At 37.6% G+C, this 20,898-nt stretch overlaps 1 protein-coding gene across 2 annotated transcripts in view; it reads right to left on the reverse strand.

Annotated features, from left to right (window-relative positions):
* Positions 1-11,657, reverse strand: part of LOC136031353 (protein O-mannosyl-transferase TMTC4-like) — a 119,567-nt gene extending 107,910 nt beyond the window's left edge. For both annotated transcript variants that reach the window (XM_065710850.1, XM_065710851.1), the window contains exons 1-3: positions 11,570-11,657; positions 7,507-7,732; positions 4,856-5,042 (exon numbers count right to left, since the gene is read on the reverse strand). In XM_065710850.1, coding sequence (XP_065566922.1) covers positions 4,856-5,042; positions 7,507-7,732; positions 11,570-11,600 — 444 coding nt within the window. In that variant the 5' untranslated portion in view covers positions 11,601-11,657. The remainder of the gene's footprint in view (positions 1-4,855; positions 5,043-7,506; positions 7,733-11,569) is intronic.
* Positions 11,658-20,898: the final 9,241 nt, after the last annotated feature.

The following is a 20,898-nucleotide window of genomic DNA, read 5'->3' on the forward strand; positions in this document are numbered from 1 at the left end:
TTATATTTTGTATTTGTTCTAGGTGCTTGGGTTTATAAATAAACTATAAATAGTCAAATGCTACATGGTGTCAGACGTCATGGAGATCACCCACCCGTCAATAAACTGGAATGCAGACAACCTCGACTCAGAATGGACCGCATTCGAAAACCACGCAAAGCTCATGTGCCAAGGCCCCCTTGCTGACAAGTCAGAGAAAGTAGCATGTGCCTACCTCTTAATCTGGGTTGGTACACAAGGCAGAGAAATCTTCAGCACTTTTGAGCTTGCGGATGAGGAGACGGACAAAATCGAGATCTACTTCAAGAAGTTTAGAGACTATGCTGCCCCCAAAAAGAATCAAGTGTTCTCCCGCTATGTTTTTCAGAAAAGAGACCAGAACGACACAGAAAGTACTGACAAATACATAACAGAGCTCAAGATTCTAGTTAAACCATGTGGATACTTAAGTGAAAGTGAGATGGTAAGAGACAAAATAGTTAGTGGAGTCAGAAATCCTAAACTACGTGAAAAACTATTAGCCGTCGGTGACAGCCTTACTCTGGCCCAAGCTGTCACAATATGTCGAGCTCACGAGTCAACCCAAGCACAACTAAAGACATTCGAACAAAAGGAAATAAAACAAGAAGTGGATGCTGTTGCAAAGAGTCGCTCCAGCTTCTCACTTAAAAAGACAGAGTGTTACTTTTGTGGCGGAAATTACTCACCCCAGCATGTGTGTCCTGCAAAAGGGAAAACATGTGCCAAGTGTAAAAAACAGAACCATTTTGCAAAAGTCTGCAAAAGTAAGGCGGTGAATATCGTTGGAAATGAGGCCACAAACACTCCAGCATTCACCAGTGACCTGTACAACCAGGAAGAAACAGAGGTGTTCCTGTATGCCATCAACAAGGACTCCAGCAAGGATGAAATCTTTGCTGAGATTTCTGTTTGTGGGCAGATCCACATTGATTTCAAGATCGATACGGGTGCTCAGGTCAACATCCTACCTTCACAGTACCTGGACAAGCTGTCGCCAAAGCCAAAGCTGCTGAAAGCCACGCAACGCCTCACCAGCTACTGTGGATTGACAATACCCTATGTAGGAGTCTGCAACATTCCTTGTCGCTACAAAAATGGGCCTACACAGCAACTCACCTTTTATGTGGTTGAGTCAAACACCACACCTATAATTGGGTTCAAAGCAAGCAAAGACATGAACCTGATCAAGCTTGTTCTGAACATTGAAGAATCACCAGTCAGCGAATATAGTGATGTTTTCAAGGGTATAGGCAAACTCGAAACAGAGTAGGAAAAATACTTAAAAGACAATGCAACACCCACAGTAAATCCAGCTAGGAAAATACCGCTAGCCCTAAAGCAGAAGCTCAAGACCGAGCTGGAACGCCTAGAAAGTCTCGATATCATCGAAAAGGTCAGTGAGCCAAAAGACTGGGTTAATGCCATGGTCATGGTGGAAAAAAAAGATGGTGGTGTGAGACTATGCATCGATCCTGTTGACCTGAACAAGGCGATAAAACGCACCTACTATCCGGTCCCATTTTTCGACGATGCCGTTGCTGAACTGGATGGAGCAGCAGTATTCAGCAGGCTTGATACCCGCTCAGGCTACTGGATACTCCCACTTTCCACGCGATCCTCCTATTATACAACCTTCAGCACTATCTACGGCCGATACAGATGGAAGAGATACCCCTTCGGCCTAGTGTCTGCGCAAGACGAGTTCCAGAGAAAAATGAAAGAGGCGTTTGAAGGAATGGAAGGTATCAGAATACTTGTAGATGATATTCTGGTATATGGAAAGAACCGCGAGGAGTACGACCAGAGACTATCCGCCGTTCTTAGAAGAGCCAGAGAAAAAGGAATCCGCTTCAACAGTGAAAAATGCGAATTTTCCAAAGACAAAGTCAAGTACTTTGGACATATCATTAGCAGAGACGGGGTAAACCAGACCCAGAAAAGATTAGGGCTATACAAGACATACCAAGCCCACAGTCTAAAGAAGAGCTACAGACACTATTAGGAATGCTCAACTTCCTATCGAAATACATACCCGACCTATCCTCAAAAAATAAGCCACTGAGAGATCTTACTAAAGCCACCGATCTCAGATGGGAGACCGATCACGAAGCAAGTATGAAAGAGATCAAGAGCTGCATTTCAGAAAATCTAGCTTTCTTCGACCATAAATGCAAAGTGGTCGAACTCAAGGTTGACGCTTCAAAGCATGGACTTGGAGCTGAGCTCTCCTCAAATGGGAAGATCGTAGGATTTGCATCTAGGGCCCTTAGCACGACTGAACAGAACTATTCTCAACTAGAGAAGGAACTGTATGCGATCGTGTTTGGGTGCAAACACTTCCATCACTACATCTATGGAAGAAGAACTATCGTGACAACAGATCATCGCCCATTAGAGACCATCTTATCACGACCACTCCATACGGCACCAGCACGACTACAGCGAATTATGATTCAGATCCAGCCATACGACATCGAAGTACACTATAGCCCGGGGTCAGATATCCCAGTCCCAGATGCACTCTCTCGACTACACCTGCCAGACGTTGATACCAAAATGCAGAATGACATCGAAGTTTTTGTGCATACAGTGATGAAATCCTTGCCAGTGAGCGACTCCAAACTAGACGAAATACGCCGCGAGACAGAAAAAGACACTCAACTCAAGGCAGTCAAAGAACTCATACTCAAAGGATGGCCCGGTACACGCCAGTCGTGCCCAACAGATGCCGTTCGATTCTGGAATAGCAAAGACGAACTAGCAATCCATGATGGGTTTGTTTTGAAAGGTCAACGAATCGTCGTACCCCATCCTCTCAGAACCAACATAATTCATCAGCTACACTCAGCACACCTTGGGATCGACAAAACCAAACAGCGCGCCCGGATGATTGTGTACTGGCCAGGGATGAACGCTGACTTAGAGTCCTTCGTCCAGAAATGTGAAACATGTGCTAAATTTGCAGCAAATAATCAAAAGGAACCGTTGATTAGCAACCAGCTGGCCTCACTCCCATGGCAACATATTGGCATTGACCTTTTTGACTGGAACAAGACCTGCTATCTCATCACTGCCGACTATTATAGCAGATACTTTGGAATAGACAAATTGTCAAGTCAGACATCAACCGCAATCATCGACAAACTGAAAGCCAACTTCGCACGTTTCGGAATCCCTCAGCTGATAACTTCAAACAACGGCTCACAACTTTTCTCATAAGAGTTCCGAGATTTTGCGCAAGAGTGGGGAATTAGTCTGAAAACCTCCAGCCCCATCTATCCGAGATCAAACGGTCTGGTGGAGAAATCAGTACAAACCTGCAAACGGATACTAACCAAAGCGAAAGAAAGTGGAAACGACCCACATATTGCACTTCTAGAATATAGAAACAGCCCAGTTGACGGCCATGCCTCACCTGCTCAACTCCTCATGAGCCGCCAGCTACGGTCAGTCCTACCATCAACATACAACCAGCTAAAACCAAGAGTCACCCCCCTTCAGACCTTCCTACAACACAGATCGAAGGAACAGGAAAGACAGAAACGCTATCACGATAAGACTGCGAAACCGCTACGTGAACCTCAACTGGAAGACCAAGTTTTTATCCAGAAGAAAACAAACGGCCCCTGGACAAAAGCGAAAATCATATCATGCCATGAGAACCCCAGATCATACGTAGTGGAGACAGAGACGGTTCCAGGCTGCGACGATATAGAGTCCATATCTCCCGCCGTTCCTTTCCCGTAGCCAAGGAAGAGGTCAGAATCCAGCCCACCACACAGGACGAAAGCAATGACACATCCCAGCCCATCTTAACCGAATCACCCCAGCCAATCCGCAGAGACATCGAAACCTCGCCAAGAAATGTTCCGTTACCAAGAGAAGAAGGTGAACCTTCTGACCAACCCCTTGTCCCACCAACCATCGTGCCTACGCCTGAAAATGCCGCTCCCGACTGCCCAGCCACAGGGACTAAATCCCCTACCACTATATCAAAGGTGATGCCGCACACCCGCAGCGGCAGAGTGGTTAGGCCACCTAAAAGGCCGGATTTGTAGGCAGACCGCCTTTCATGAAAAGAAGGGAGATGCAGCATTATGGACTAACCCGCTTGTTTATGCTTATGTTGTGCCTAACATTGCTTGCTTGTGCTTATATTTTGTATTTGTTCTAGGTGCTTGGGTTTATAAATAAACTATAAATAGTCAAATGCTACAGTCTCTATGCTGAAGTTTCGAGTCCACGTACAGATGGTCTGCATGTGCTCGTGTATTTAGGAAAAAGACTTCTATCAATTTTCAATGTTTTTATTCTCTTTATGTTTCAAGGATTCAATCAACCATGTTCCTGAACGCACTGACTAAGCTTTATGCAGCAACAGTACTGGGCTCTTTGGGGGATTTATCAATCGTCAAGCTGATTCTAAATAGTGCAGAATACATTTACGTTCAAAACACAAAATAACACGGGTTATTACTAATAAAAGAATAAGGAAAAACAGTCACCTCAGAAAACTTACAAATGATTATTATATATATACTCATATTCAACTAAACAATTGTCATGACAAGGAGAACAATTTTGAACAGAAGCAACTAGGATTAACCCTAGTTTCACTTTGACCTTGAAATTAAAATAATTTTAAAAATACCATAAAACACAAAGTAGAAACAATAGGGGAATTCTTTTCAAGACAGTGGAAATCGATTCAGTGGATATTTCGGCCCTGTGTCCAAGGCCGTCTATTTTCATATCGTAATCATTCTTCAACTTCTTAGGAAGGTTTTTTCTTATCTACTGTTAAATATCTACGAGTTTAATTTCATTAACTTACAGCTTCTGTGTGGACTGGATGGACAGAAAACAGCAGTCCTGCAGTGAAAGAGATCCTATCCAAGGAAATATTGTAGGGCAAAGCAGATCTTAGCACAATGTAGAAAAGTGTACAGGCTACACCATGCAGTAAAACATTTTCGGCATGAAAAACTAGAGCATTAAATCCGCTAAACAGAACATCCAGCCTGAAAAACAAAAATAACTATCAATTACAGTGACAACAATAGTTGATTAACTATGCAGTAATAATTAACTAAGCATGTAGTTAAATAATTATAGTAGTAATCATAAAATAATAGCAGTCTTGGTAAAACGAAACCAATGATGGTAATATTAACAGTAAAAAGTTTTATTCCTCTAAGTACCAATATAAGAGAAGGCTCACCGACGTGCAATAGACAAAACGTGATTAAATAAAAGGGAACTAAAAAAAAAGTTTTAGTATATGAATAACGTCCAACAATTCTATTTCCTTTTCTGTGTCCTGAAGAACACGAAAGTACATATTCAAGCAGGTGAGTTCAAAAATGTTTGAAAATAAGCCTTTAACGTACAACCCCAATATTTCTCTGTCTTTTATGAGCCCCAAGGAGGAATCATAAACCTAATTCTATTAAGAATTATGAAAAATGGTAAAAAAAACTTTTTTGCAAAGAAACTTTAAATATATTTACCAAAATTTTGTGAACAACAGAGGGGGAAGCTGTCTATCCTCATTCCCACCATGGTGACCATTGGGTCTAAATCCGTCAGAGTCAAGGAATGGTAAATTGCAGGAAACTATAAGGTAAATTGTTTAGATGAAAGAGGGCTGGATTTGATCCCAAATTATGCCCTACATCTGTAAGACACAGGAAAAATTGAATTATACAGGCTCCAGGAGGGATACTTTAAAGCAGGTTTGACATCCAAAAGTCTAAGAGACACTTTCTGGCGGGGCGGGGTGCTTATAGAAAGCAGTTTTAAGCAATTACTACTACCACTACTACTACTAGCAACTCACTGCAGCACCAAGCCGCCTGAGGCCACCACAGCTACGCACTCTCTTCCTCTATCCTAATCTATTCAAAGCCTCCATCTTTACATCTTCCCGAGAAGTTTCCATTTCCCTTAAATCTTTCCTTACAACATCCTCCAACTCCAACTGGGGACGACCTACTTTTTGTTTGGCCCTAGACAGTTGGCAACAAGGACAATTCGTCATCCTTCATCCATAGAACGTGCTATAGCCATCTCAACCTTTTTCTCATTATAGCCTTAGAAAGGTTTGAACCACTCTTTTTATAGAGCCTACTGTTACAGGTGCAGTCAGTTTGTGGGGTGCCCGAAAAAATCCGTATGCAATTTCTCTGGAAAACGTCCAGAAAATTGTCCTCCACTTTTCAGAGTGCCCACGATTCAGAACTATCGTTGACCACTATCATCACTGTAGCTTCCAATATTCAAATCTTGGTTCGCAGGCTTATCTTCCAATTCCTTCAAACTTTTTTCAACTGTGAAAAACAAACACCCTGGGGATTGGTTATTCTACTTATATTGAAGCAAGTTAATTCTAAAATATCTGGTAAACAAATTTTTTATCATATGATTAATATCCGACATTTCTCTTTCTTTTCAAAGTTTACAATGAGGAAGAAAGTACTTATTCAAGCAATTGAATTTAATAATGTTTGAAAAACAAACTTTTTAGCCAATAACTAATATCTAATATTTCACTTTTTCTTCCAAGTCCCCAAGGAGGAAAGAAGTACACATTCAAGCCAGTGAATTTAAAAATATTTTAAAAAATATGAAAATTTTTGAAAAACATTGAAAATTTTCTTTCCTTTTTTTAGCGTCTCTAAGGAGGAGGAAATGAAAGAAAGGTAAAAATATACAGGATTGTCCCAACAAATTGCCTAAGATTTCCATTTTACCGTCCATCTGTAACCAAATGAAAATGTCAAATCCAAAATGAATTGAAAAGATGGCTCAGCACACGTAGCTTTTTTCGGCACCGATTTGCAAAGAATGAGCGCGGATGAGCTTGAAAAATTTCCTAGTTGTCAGTGCTGACTGACAATAACGACAAACAATTTCATCGTGATCATCAAAAAAAAGAGAAAGAAATCCTCAATCGCTTCCTTCTCTTCAGCACAAAAATCAAAAGAACTAAGTAATAACAAAGCCTAATGATTAAATATTTAATAATAAAAGAACTTCATAATTTGATAATGGAAGAATTTAAAATTTGATTAAAGGCTTTTTAGTGAAATAAAAAAAAATTTAAAGAATAAAATTTCGTTAATAAAAGACCTTAATAATAATAATAAAAGAACTAAATAATAAGTTTAGATCAATCATGCAACTGTCGATAACCTGCAATTGACTAATCGTGTCCATATTGTTTAGTTTTAAAAATCTTGTGCAAAGGGCATTTTTTGTACCGCTATCGTTTGCCACTGAGCTGCTGAAATCAGTGTCCAATAAAACCTACTTGTGTTGGGCCCTTAACCCTTTTCTCAGCCTAAATTAAGATGTTTCAGATTATTCAACATGAACAAAGCAAATACAACAAACCAAATAAACATTAAGACATACTGGTTAAAAGCTTGAATGAATATATAGGATAAAAAAGGCATTAGGAAAGTTATTATTGTAATATAATACCTGTAACTTAATATAACTAGTGGACGGTAAGATTTGTGACTCAGTGGGTTTGAAAGTGGAGTTCCCCAAAAATCATTGAAAAGTAAATTTGTCCATGGTCTTTCTGCATAAACATCTTTGTTGTTTATGATTGCTTCAGTGTCATCAAAAATGAAACCTCCAAGCAATGATCCTGATCTGAGGAGAGTTGCAACAGTAAAGATAATTAAACAGTTCCTTAAAACATCTGAAAGAAGAGGAGTTAGCAATTCACTTAGAGGTAGTAAAACAATTCAGTCACAAGAGTTAGCAAAACAATTCATTTAGAGGTTTAAGAAACAATTCAGTCATTAACACATCAATTTAGTAACTCTATAGAACAAACAGTAGGCAACTGCTTGAATAGTTTTCTTCCACATGAATAGTTTTTAGTAAATATATATTAAGTTATTACTTAACAGCTTTTTCAAGTATTGAACAATCAAAAACTTCCAAGAATAGGTTGATGATGACCAGGGGCAACTTGGGAGTTTGATTTTTTTTTCTTTTTTTTTTTTTTGAAAAGTGTGCAATTCTTATGGTCTTTCTAAAGTGAACTAAAGTGAACTTTCTAAAGTGAACGAATGAGGGATTTGGTTTTGAGTCCTGTAAGGGGGAGGGGGGTTGCTGGTCCACATGTTACATATCTGTCAACACTAATGAGAAACACTCTTTTCTCAAATCCACCAATTCCTTAGGCTACAATTCCCCAAAAAAATGAAAAACATCCTAATCATCTTCCCCACACATCAGACAAGGGATTGGGTTAATACTATAACCTCTATATTTCCTATCTCTTCCCCAATAGAATAGAATATATTTATTCACTACAATAGTCAGGGTTAGCATTAGCATGTCATGACAAAAATAATTTATACCTTCAAAAACACTCACAGGAAAATTTAAACAAACACTATATTAATCAAACACACATTAATCAACCATTAAATATTAATTGCGTCAATATTATTAAAATGACGGGTAAAATATGGAACAAATGATTTGCAATATCTCTCAGTACTATAGGCTGAGCAAGTCAGTAACTGTGGACAATTCTTTTTTATGCTGAAACAACACATCCCCTTTCAACCCCAACTTAATTTCACCCAACTTTCACTAGCTTCTTTGCCTCATGTGTCCTTCACTGTACTATACACACTCAAGAGAGGCCCCTTCCAAGCCTGTCACTGCTGTATTCCTTGCTTTTGTAACCTTTCTTTTACCTTATCAAAAACTGTATCCAAATTTGATCTCTTATCTTCATTCCAAAAATACAAATATCCTACTTCACCAAAAATTTTCTTATTTCCTGTGACCCCCTGCCTCTATCTTTTCCTCCAACAAACTAAAATATGCTTCTTTTGCTAGCCTATTTTTACTTCTTAAAAAAAAAATTCCAAAACTTCACCATCCTTATTAACTGATCTTTTCTTAACCTACTTAGTCTCAAATCCCCCTCTGTTTACACAATATGTAAACAGAAACCAAATGGAAGAAGATCTCCAAACCGTTTTACCAGAAATTATGCCTTTTGGACCTGACAGAAGGAAATACAAAATTGATAGCAATTTCAATTTCAGGACAGGAAATATGGGAGGCTATGAAATCAGCTAAAGAAAAAGCTATGTCAAGATGGAATTTTACTGTGAGTATGGAAAAAGGCAAAAGAAGTATGCATACCAGTTTTAACTGTTGTTTTCAGCCACATGATTTTATTGTGCAGCTGGCCAATAGAATGGACAACATCTATAGTTATACCATTAGATGAAAAAGAAAACAGCAAAGAATTCTCAAATTACCAACTGATTCACATTTCTCTCATAGTTAGTAATATTTTTTGTAAAATAGTAGATAGTTGGCTAAAAAATGGCTAAAAGAATTAGGGGAAATTAGTAGAGGAACTGAGAGGGTTTAAGAAAGAAGGAGGTACAATAGATCAGGCTATTATTTTGCATAATATAGTTAGAAATTGAATCATATAAAGAAGGGTTAGGCTTCATGTAGTGTTCTTGTACGCAAGAGGGGCTTTTGGTAATGTGAAAAAAGCTATGCTAGTTAAGCAACTTTTGGAGATAAGACTGCCTCTAAGTTTGCTAGATTAATTGTAGGAATATATAGTTCAGTAGGTTAGTTTTTAGAATACAAGGTAAGTTATCTGGGAGAATTAGGTTTAGATACAAATAGGTTTAGAACAGGATGCCCACTGTCACCAATTTTGTTCAACATGTACATTAATGATATAGTTGATTTCACAAGGAGAAAAGTGCTTTGGAAGTACTGATAAGTGTTTGGAAAATATTCTGGCTTTTGTTTGTTGAGGATATTGCTCTCATAGCATGATCAGCAAAAGACATGCAAACATTATTAAACATAATGGAGGAATATTTGGATATGAAAGCATTAGAATTAAATAAGAAGGAAACAATAATTGTAGTTTTTAGGAAAAGGACAGTCAGAGAATCCAGCAGTGAAGAAATTTAGTTTCCATGTGGTGTAAAAAAAGTTTTTAAAGTGATTTAGATGGTGAATTGGTGATTAAAAATACTTTTGTATATATCAGATTGATTAGCTTTCACTATAAAATAACAGAAAATTTACATAATTGTAAAATATAGTAGTGGTATACATAAAAGGTTATATATTACTTTATGAAGGGATAAAGATCAAAGAAAAATGCTTTAAGAAATGAGATAATTATGGATAACATTGCAAAGTTATGACTATTCAAAGTAAATATTATTAAAGATTTGTTGTGGCTATAAGCTTTTATCTTACCCCCTGATGGTCCTAAATATAGCCCTAAACAACATATTTTGGTAAACACTTATATTAACAGATTATTCAGATAGCTAAGAAACAAACTTACCTCTATAGGCCTAGGCCAAATCAAATTAGCATCCTGAATCAAAATTTAACATATATTTCCATCAGAACTCAAATTTATCCCTACATCTATATATACCAATCCAGGGTAGCCTACGCATTTGCAAATTTGGAGGGAGGGTTCATTTCTGACATAAATGATTGTTGAATTTGGATCCAAGATTCAATTCTGACTATAGAAGTAAGTTTGAACTTTAGACCCCCCCCCCTCAAATGTGCAAATATATACCCTGAATTGGTATAGGCCTAGATAGGGTGGGGGTAAAGTTCATTTCTGATGGAAATGAATATTAAATTTACATACAAGATGTAATTTTGACTAAAAGACATGATGTTTTTTCTTAGTTATCTGAATAATCTGTTATATAAATGTTTACCAATCATTTTAGGCCTGTCTCATTGGCTTACTGGGCTAGCCAATGCCTCAGCCTTAGACTTCAATTTAAATAAACTACCCTAAGTCTTAAATTTTGTAATAATGTTTTATCTTTTTGGTAAAACTCTAGTTAATTGACTTCTTGCTATCTTGGAAAGGGTTTAGGTTAGGAAAATGAAACTTTCAGGGATAGGTCTACAGGCTAAAGTATGTCCCAGGAAGGTATTTTGAAGTACCAACCTCTACTCTTTCTCCCTCTAGAGGGCCCTGACCTTTGATGACCTTTAAAATATGTGTGTTATAAAAGTGAAACCTTGCAAAATAGATCTTCTGCTTAATTGAAGTACAACAAAATTGTTTTCAGCTTCATAACTTTGCTCAATCCCATTTTATAAGGTTTTAAAGATATACAAACACATTTTCTAAATTTTGAAAAAAAACGTTGATATGGCTCAAAATTCTAGCCAAATAACAGGAATTGCATTTTCAGAACTAAAGGCAGAGAAAAATCAACTAGTAACTGAAAATTAAGGTAAATGTTGTTTTGTCAAAATTTCAATAGGTATAGACCTGTCATGTAGGAAAATTTCAGGGCCCTCTGGAGGGAGAAGGAGTGGAGTTGGGTACTTCAAAATACCTTCCCGGGACATACTTTAGCCTGTAGACCCATCCCTGAAAGTTTAATTTTCCTAACCTAAACCCTTTCCGAGATAGCAAGAAGTCAATTAACTGGAATTTTACCATCTTTTTTCTGTTTTAAAGTGGATTTTTTAAATTTCGATATACCTCTTGATGGAATGCAGTCCAAATCTACCATAATTTCTACTATCCTTTTATCACATTTCAGTTTTTTAAAACGATGGCGTATTAAGACGCGTTCCCATCCCATTGTTTATGCCAAAATCGGCAAGAAGCTTACGGAAGTCTGTAGATGTGGATCCGTCACTGGCACAGAGTATCCCGAATTCAATTAGTTTATTGCATTTGCTTTTTGTAAATTATTACGTGCAGCAGAAAAGACCTATAGAATTATTCTTCAGAGAACAAAAAGAAAATATTCCAATAGATCTGCTTTTGGATGATTTCTGAAGTGATGAACTGAATACCGCAACCATACATTTAGTGGTACAATTCTTGAGAAAAAATGATGATAACAGTGTATAATTGAAGGCGTTTGGAATCATTTAATTTCCAACTTAGTAATTAAGTATCAAAAGAATAGATAGAGAGCACCTGATTAACCATGTAGTCAAAAAAGGTCCAAAATTTGTCGCCTCATCAACTTTGTAATTATTAGCTTTCAATTGCCGACTGTAATCGTTGGGTTGCATTCAAGAGCGTTTGTTAAGACTTATTTCTATTAAGTATTTGCTTGATATGCTTCAAGAGCTCCATATTCTGCAATATGTTCTTTTACAGATAAAATTCTTGGAATGTGTATTTATTAGCATAAGCTAACAATAAGTTTTGTTAATGAGCCTTCTTCGGAATTTCTACGACCATGATTTGGAGGCGGGGACGAAGAAGGGGTAGTCTTTCTCCTATACGGATAAATTCTGCTTAATACATTAAAAGTATCTTAAGTAATAAGTATTTTGTAATCTTACTTAAGTATCAAGTAATAAGTACACCCATTTTGGGATTTAATGTTATTCTTTACTTTTGTAATAACAGCGTAGACCAGAAATATTCCAATAAGCCAAAATGGATTAAAAACCAATTTCAAATTTTTGATGCGTGTTTTAAAGTCTATTTTTTACCCTCCCCTAAAAAACGAAAGTCCTCTTTACGGCCCCTGGGATTATTTTTTTTGTTACAAGCATCACAGCTCCGTCACAGATAATCATTTGCCGTTAGTCCTGATAATTACCTCATTTTCCAACACTGAGGGATTTGTTATACCTTTTCTTGATTGGGTCAAGGGAAATATTTTCTGGGATTACCTCAGCCGGCCATCTATTCCATGTGGCGACTGATTCTCGGATAAAACTCGTTTTCAGATATTCTTGACGGGGAGTACCCTGCTCAAGGTAGTCCTGACCAGCTATACTTCGGCAAGTTTTTTGCCAGCACTTTGATCTATTAGGAACGAGCTTCGATAGCTCCTCTGAAGGAGGGTTATACAAGTATTTGTAGAAAACAGACATGAACGCCACGTCAAGGTATTCCTGGATCAACTGTCGGGTTGCCAGAGGATGCTGCATGAACTGCTCTATTTTGAATTTGTTGGAGTTGAGCGATGTAGCTTTTAGGTGCACCAGCGAGGAAAGAACATGCATAATCCCTGACAGGTCTGATGCACGAAAAGAAAAGCGGCAAAACAGACTCATCAGGGAAAAGACTTTTGCATCTTAGGATAACTCCTAGCTTCTTGGGATCTAACTCCTAGCAAGAGGATCTAATTTTACTGAGATGTTCAGTCCATAAAAGATCCGATGAGAAATTAATCCCAAGTAGACACAGTGTATCAACTCGCGTTATTGCCTCTCCTTTGAAGACAAAATCAGGATGAGCCCTTATATTACGCACCTAAGAAAATAGGAGCTAATCGTTTTCGAAACGATGCATCATTTTTACCTCCGCCCTCCCCTCATCTCTCCCTTAGAACTCATTCTGTACCTATCTGAGCTCAATGAGACTTGCTCCTTACTTTCAATTAAAAACCTTGTTGTTTTTTTTATTTAATTTATCTAAAAGGTCAATAAGAGCTGGCATTTTTTGGCATCAAAATGCAACCTTTGAAGCACCTCTCTCCCTTTGTAACTACAAAACTATTAGAAAACCTCATTGTAGAAGTTTAAGTGTCTTTTTAATTTTTGTAATTTGTCCATTGTTTACAGATAACTATCCGTTATTGGGAAACATATGGACCTTTTTCGCAGGGGATTGTTCTGTGGGGGGATTATCTGGAGAAATTTCCAAGTGAAGTTTTCCGGCAAGATTTTTCCTTGGAAAAATGTGGTTAGTGTCCACAAAGACGCTGCAAGGTGAAACTTCCCTTCTTTTTGCAGAGAAATGTTTCTGGCGTTAATTTTAATTCACCACTGCTACTTTCCCTTCTCCCTCCTTAGAACAAACATATGTGCGAATGTATACAGTGGGAGCTAAGAAGAATTAGTCAACAAGTCCCAAAAACTCATTTAGTTTTCATTTGAACGGTCAGTGTGGCTAAGAAAATTAGGCAATTGAAACGCCCCCTTTTTGGTATCTTACCAAGCGTTACCTTTGGTATCTTATTATATCCCTGCATTATGATGCAAATCACTTCAGATAAAAGTTTAAAATAAACACTAGGGACGTTTTTGTGCAATAACAAGGGAGAAGTCAGCATGTAGCACCCTTGTGGACATTACCTACATTTTACCACGGATAAATCTTGTTAGACAGTTTGGTTCTCGCTGAAAAAAAATTCTTACCAGAAATTTTCTACCCACAGGAAATTCCCCCAGACAATTCTCCCTTCCCCTACACAAAAAAGCGGAAAATATCCGTTTGTTTTAAGAGTAAATACTATCTGTAAGCAATGAACAAATTAAAAAACTTAAAAAGGCAATTAAATTTCTACAGTGGGGTAATCCGATCGTTTTGTAGATAGTTAGGGAGGGAAATACCTCAAAGGGCGCATTTTAATGCCAAAACAACTCAGCTTGCATTGAAGCTTCAGATACATAATTATTTCTAAGGGAGAGACAAGGGGAGGGTGGAGTTAAAAACTGATATATAACCCTCAAGGGCCATAACCAAGACTTTTGTTCAAGGGTGGTCATTTTATTTCAGGTGCGGGGGGGGAAAAAACCTTTAAAAAACGCAGCAAAAGTTCAAAATTTATATTTACTCCCATATGAATTCTGGGAATATTTTTGGTCTACACGGCTGTTATCATGGTTACAGCGGGAGCTGCTATTTAGTAAAGAGCGAACCACAGCCCATAATAACCAAAAGTTAAAAAACACGTTTTGAACAAAAACTGCCTGATAAAAATAAAAACTGCCATTTAACACTGACTAAGTAATGGTAACTATTATTTTGGTTTTTCTTAAAAGTAAAAGTTTATTGCGAAAAAAATTTATGGTGGTTTCGAAAAACAGTCTGAAACCCCTCGAAAAAGGCGTCGGATCAAAATGAGGAGTGTACCATTGGAACCCACATGGCTGAAAACTTGAAACATGGAAATAACCGTCCCCCACTATAAACAGCAAAGAAAATCGCTTTTTTGCATGGGTAGCACTGATGTCTTCAGTTTTTTTTTTTTTCTAGTAGGGCTAGGGGTGACCAAAACATCATAGAGAAATGTGTGATAGCTCATTCAAACTGAGATTCAATTTTCTAGTGCCCTTTTTAAGTACCCAAACAGATTGGAGGGCAACTGGTCCCCCTCTTTAAAGACCCCCTCCCCCAAAAGACAGCCAATCAAAATTTTGAGATATCCATTTTTTAACTTAGTTCAATGGTCTAATATCTTTTGTTTTGTTGATGATATTCACCTCTATAGTCCCTGGGGAAAGGGCTACACACTGTATCGGTATCAGACGTATCGATATTACGCACATCGGTTTGGGCGTATTGGTATCGCAGGTATCTTAGACAGATTTTTAATAGGTCATATGACAGATATTGCTCATATCAATGGCCATCTTATAAATTCCACTATCAGCAAGTTCGAAATGGCACTAAAAACGACACTTTTGGCAAATTTAACGGCAATTAAATTTAAACAACAAATTATATATATATATATATATATATATATATATATATATATATATATATATATACTACTATTAATAACTCACTGCAGCACCAAGCCGCCTGAGGCCAACACAGCTACGCACGCTCCTCCTCCAACCTAATCTATTTAAAGCCTCCCTCTTTACACCCTCCCAGGAAGTTCCCATTACCTTTAAATCTTTATTTATGACATCCTCCCAACCCAGACAAGGACGACCTGCTTTCCGTGTAGCCCCAGACGGTTGGCCAAAAAGGACAATCTTCGGAAATCTATCATCCTTCATCTGCAGAACGTGGCCTAGCCATCTCAACCTTTCTTTCATATATAGCCCCAGAAAGCGGGATTGAACCACACTTTTCGTACAACCTACTGTTTGAAATATGGTCAGTCAGCTGGGTACCCAGAACAATCCGTAGGCAATTTCTCTGGAAAACATCTAGTAAATTTTCATCTGCTTTTCGGAGTGTCCATGCTTCAGAGCCATATTTGACCACTGTCATCACTGTAGCTTCCAATATTCTAATCTTGGTTTGTAGGCTTATCTTTCTATTCTTCCAAACTTTTTTTAACTGTGAAAAAACACCCTGAGCTTTAGCTATTCTACTTTTAACATCTTCACTGCTCCCACCATCTTTACTAATAATACTACCAAGGTAACTGAAGCTCCCAACCTGATCAATCTTTTCGTTACCTAAGGTCACCTGTTCATCTTCACTTATTCCTAACCTTAGTGACTTAGTCTTCTTAACATTAATTTTCAAGCCTATTTTAGCACCCTGAACTCGTAAAACCTCTAAAAATTCATTCATTTTGCTCACACTTTCATCTAATATGCTTAAATCATCAGCATAATCTAAGTCCAGGAGCGTTCTTCCTCCCCATTTGATTCCATGGTCTCCAATTGCCTTTCCTGTGCTCCTTAAGACGAAGTCCATCAAAATGATCCATATAAAGGGGGATAGAACACAACCCTGCTTAACTCCTGATTTAATACAAAACCAGTTGCTAACCTCATTTCCTACCTTAACCGCAGCAGTATTATTCTCGTACATAGCGCAAATCACTTTAATGTATTTTTCTGGTATACCATATAACGATAAGACCTTTGTTAACGCTGTTCTATCAACAGAATCGAAAGCTTGCTCATAATCGATAAAACTAAGGACCAAAGGTGTTTGACAACGAAGGGACTTCTCAATTATTAACCTAAGAGTGAAAACATGGTCGACACATCCTCTACCTTTTCTAAAACCGCATTGTTCTTCCCTTAAAACTTTGTCTACAGCATGTCTCAGTCTAAAAAGTATCATATTACTCAGTAATTTGCTACCTACAGAGACCAGACTAATGCCTCGATAATTCCGACATTCACTCTTGTCACCTTTCTTATACAGTGGTTTAATTAAGGTTTTCCTAAAATCATTGGGTACTTCCCCTTTTTCAAAAATCATGTTCATAATCTTCAGTAGCTTATTCCTAACCTCAGAGCCACCATATTTAAGGAACTCATTAATCATACTATCAGCACCTGGGGCCTTATTATTTTTTAATCCTTCTAGTACTGTCGCTAATTCTTCCTCACTAAACAAATCTTCCTTCACATCCAAGGTATCACAAACTTTTTCATTTTCATCTATATCTTTTCCTGCAACTGTATCTCGGTTTAGCACATTCTCAAAATGTTCCACCCATCTTTCTTTAACTTTTTCCTTATCACTAATTGTGACCCCATTTCTATCTTTAACTGGGACTAGTCCGGATCGGCTACTCCCTTTCAATTTATTAACATGCCAGTATAATATTTTACTATTATGCCGTCTAGCCGCATCTTCCAGATCCTCAGCAATTTTATCCATCGCCTCCATTTCACATCTCCTTAGTTCATATTTTAATGCTTTCTCCACTTTCTTTACATTCCTTTTGTTTTCATACGACCTATTGCTCAGATAATTCTTATACAAACCCCTTCTACTCTCTATTAAACCTAAAGCTTTTTCACTAATATTCCTAGTTGCTGTCTTAGCACTCTTCCCTAGGACACCATCAGCAACTTCACAAATTGTTTTTCTGAAATTATTCCATCCATCTTCCACATTGTCAAATTTTAAACCCTCAAGTTTAGTACTCAACTGTTCCTGGAATTTTTTTCTCAAATTTTCATCCTGAAGTCTACCACCATCATAACTTCCCGGGAGGGAGTTACTCTTCCGAAATTTCAGCTTTAAATTAACCTTAGACACTACTAGATGGTGATCTTTACTTTTAACATCAATAACGGCACTCCTATACACCCTAGTATCTTGTATTGATCCTGCTAGTCTTCTGTTTACAATAACATAATCAATAAGGTTTGCTGTCTTACCATCACGTGAATACCATGTCAACTTATGGGCCATTTTGTGACCAAACACCGTATTGGTTATAACTAGGTTGTTATACCTACAAAATTGCAAAAGCCTATAGCCATTACTGTTTTCTTTTCCTACACCAAAATTACCTAGGCTAGGATACCATCTATCCCTATTTCTACCAACCTGGGCATTAAAATCTCCTAGCAAAAACACCATATTTCTACCTGGTACCCTGTCTATTTGCTCCTGTAACTGTAAGTAAAATTCATCTGAGTCACTAGTATCTCCATCAGTTGGTTCAATGGGGGCATATACTACTATAACTGATACCCTAAACTTTTTAGTCATAAAATGAGCAATTAGTATTCTATTATTAATACCTTCCCAGCCTAAACAAGACTTAGCAGCTTCCTTATTCATCATGAGCCCTACTCCCTGTCTATGTACCCCATCCTTCCTTCCTGAGTAAACAAATTCTATGTCACCTAATTTCATGCTTCCTACCCCTGGGATATGAGTTTCTGAAACTCCTTATAAATCCAGTTCAAACCGTCTGAATTCGTCAGTCAAAATGTCGATGCGATAGTCATTTTTTAACGTCGTAACATTCCAAGTTCCAATTTTCATGTTCTTTAAATCTTTGAAATTATTTTGGCCTCAAGAAAAGCAGTGATCCCGGATACCAGTGCAGGATGGGGACCAACATATCTTCTCAAGTCTACACCGAAGCGCTTAAGCCGGCTTAGAACCGGACAGCAAGAAGTCCCTGGGACCTCCAGTAAGTTGGAGGCTTTGTGCAATCCTGGGCCCATCTTGGTCACAACATGGTTTTCAGCACTTGGCGATGCTCTTCTATCAACAAGAGTCGAAATCCTGCACAGACAGTCCCAAGCCTATTACCTCCGACTCATTATATATTCATGCCTACAAATATTATGCTACTACCGGGAGGCAGCCCATAGTAGATAAATTAGCTAGGAAGAGGTTTTTCAGCCCGAAAACGCCCATCAAAACAAACCAAGCCCAGAAAATTATCCAATAATCAGAATCCCGTACGAGTGCTGTGTTGTTTACTAGGCTATAATTTCCTCGAGGGGCGCCACTCCTCAAGTGGGAAAAATTGACCGCAAGTTTCCCAGTCTTGCAGGTACCCCGAAAGGGTCAAGGCAGCCCTTTACAGAGGCCGTTGTCCATAAATCTGGATCTTACGCCCTGCCGCAGTTGTCCTCCTATAGAGGATCCTCCCACGATGGTGTTCTGCTTCACCATGCAATTTAACCCATTACTGGAAGAAGGTTTGTAACTCATCTGACGCGTGAACACGGCAGTTGGCCCTGCTGAGTGTACATTTGAGGGGCCTTCTTCCTCCTCCACCTGAAATTATGACCCCCAGGGGAGGGTTTCCCAGTTTCTATTATGGGCCCCACTGGGACAAGGTCCTACTTGGTCTAAGCCTCCTATGGAGCTACTCTACCTATCTATAGGGCTTTCCCCTATCTGTTGTCCTCCACAAAAATCTAGCATGATTATCTAATAATTTTACTAACTAATGCAACTAATAAATAGTTGCAGTAAATTGCAACTTTACTTTAATTTAGACTATACAACGTCTTCGAGAATTTCCATTGCACTGTTCTTAATATTTCTTCTGCACTTTTCGAGCAATGACATGTCATCTACAAACTTCGATTGATCGGCTAATTCATTAGCAAGATGGTTAGTCATTACTAAAAATAGTAAAGGACCTAAAAGCTTACCCTGCGGAACTCCGCAAGAAATAGGTAGTGAATCAGAATAAACAGCTTAGTACTTAACAACTGGACTCCTATTTGACAGAAAAGATGTAATAATATTGACTAGAAAAGGCGGTACTTTAAATTCATTAAGCAATTTTTTAACTAAAACGTTATAATTAAGAAGATCAGAAGCCTTTTGGAGGTCAAATAAAAGGAGATTGTTGAATCTATACTGTATATAAAGTAGTTTATATACAGTATAGAAGAGACTGACCAGGTAATGTGTCGTTGATAAGCTTTCATGTTACCGAATTGTTCTTCATCAATAAGTTAAGGGATCATCTCTTTAAGCCAATCTGCTGCGAAGCTCTCTTAGAGTTTAAAGAATACTGGAGTTAAGGTAATTGGTCGGACTCCATAAATATCCAAACTAACACCTTGCTTCTGTATGGGTGTAATATATCCTTTTTTCCAGCAGTTAGGAATTGTCCCACTTCTAGTTATATTATTATAACTTGCTAACATCCCTTGCTAACTTGCTTTTATCCCTTCGGCCCGCATAAATATGGGAAATATATAAAATGGCCCTTACATTGAAAAGTTTGGAGACCCCTGTTTTAGATTAAGCTATTCAGAAGTTATTCTTTACTCTTTTTTTTAATATCATATGATGGTATACTAAGGAATATGCAGGGAGCTCTGTTGAGCCTTGCCACTTAAAATGTCTAAATTTATCTGATTTCCTTCTATAGTTTCCCCTTTAATTTGTCGCTTTTCTTGGGTTTTAACGAATCGTCCCTCTCCCCAAAATAAATTATATGTATATGTGTATGGTGTAATATTTGCGGTTCGCCAAAGCATAATTCAACATCTATTTCAAAGTAGCTTCAGAAAAAAGAATCAGGGACTTGACATCAAGCACTACAAATTGTATAATCAGTTAGTTAGTCAAAAACTTGCAGGGTCAAATCATGAGTCAGTTTTAAATTCTAATAAAAATGATGAATTAGACAGTTTGTTTTGAAAAACATATACAATCATGCGTTTTTTTATTATTTAAACTAGTAATATTTTATTTTGCAGGCACGAAACAGCATTCCATTCCCTATTCAACACCCTTTCCAAATATAATAATTGCTTGCCTAGATATAGCCCTAGACTATATGTACAGTTCCTTATTTCTCTTTTCATGATATATATATATATACATATATATATATATATATATATATATATATATATATATATATATATATATATATATATTTCTCTTTTCATGTCTTTTCATTTCTCTTTTCA

This window comes from Artemia franciscana, chromosome 9, assembly GCF_032884065.1.
Source record: "Artemia franciscana chromosome 9, ASM3288406v1, whole genome shotgun sequence".
Classification (NCBI taxonomy): domain Eukaryota; kingdom Metazoa; phylum Arthropoda; class Branchiopoda; order Anostraca; family Artemiidae; genus Artemia; species Artemia franciscana.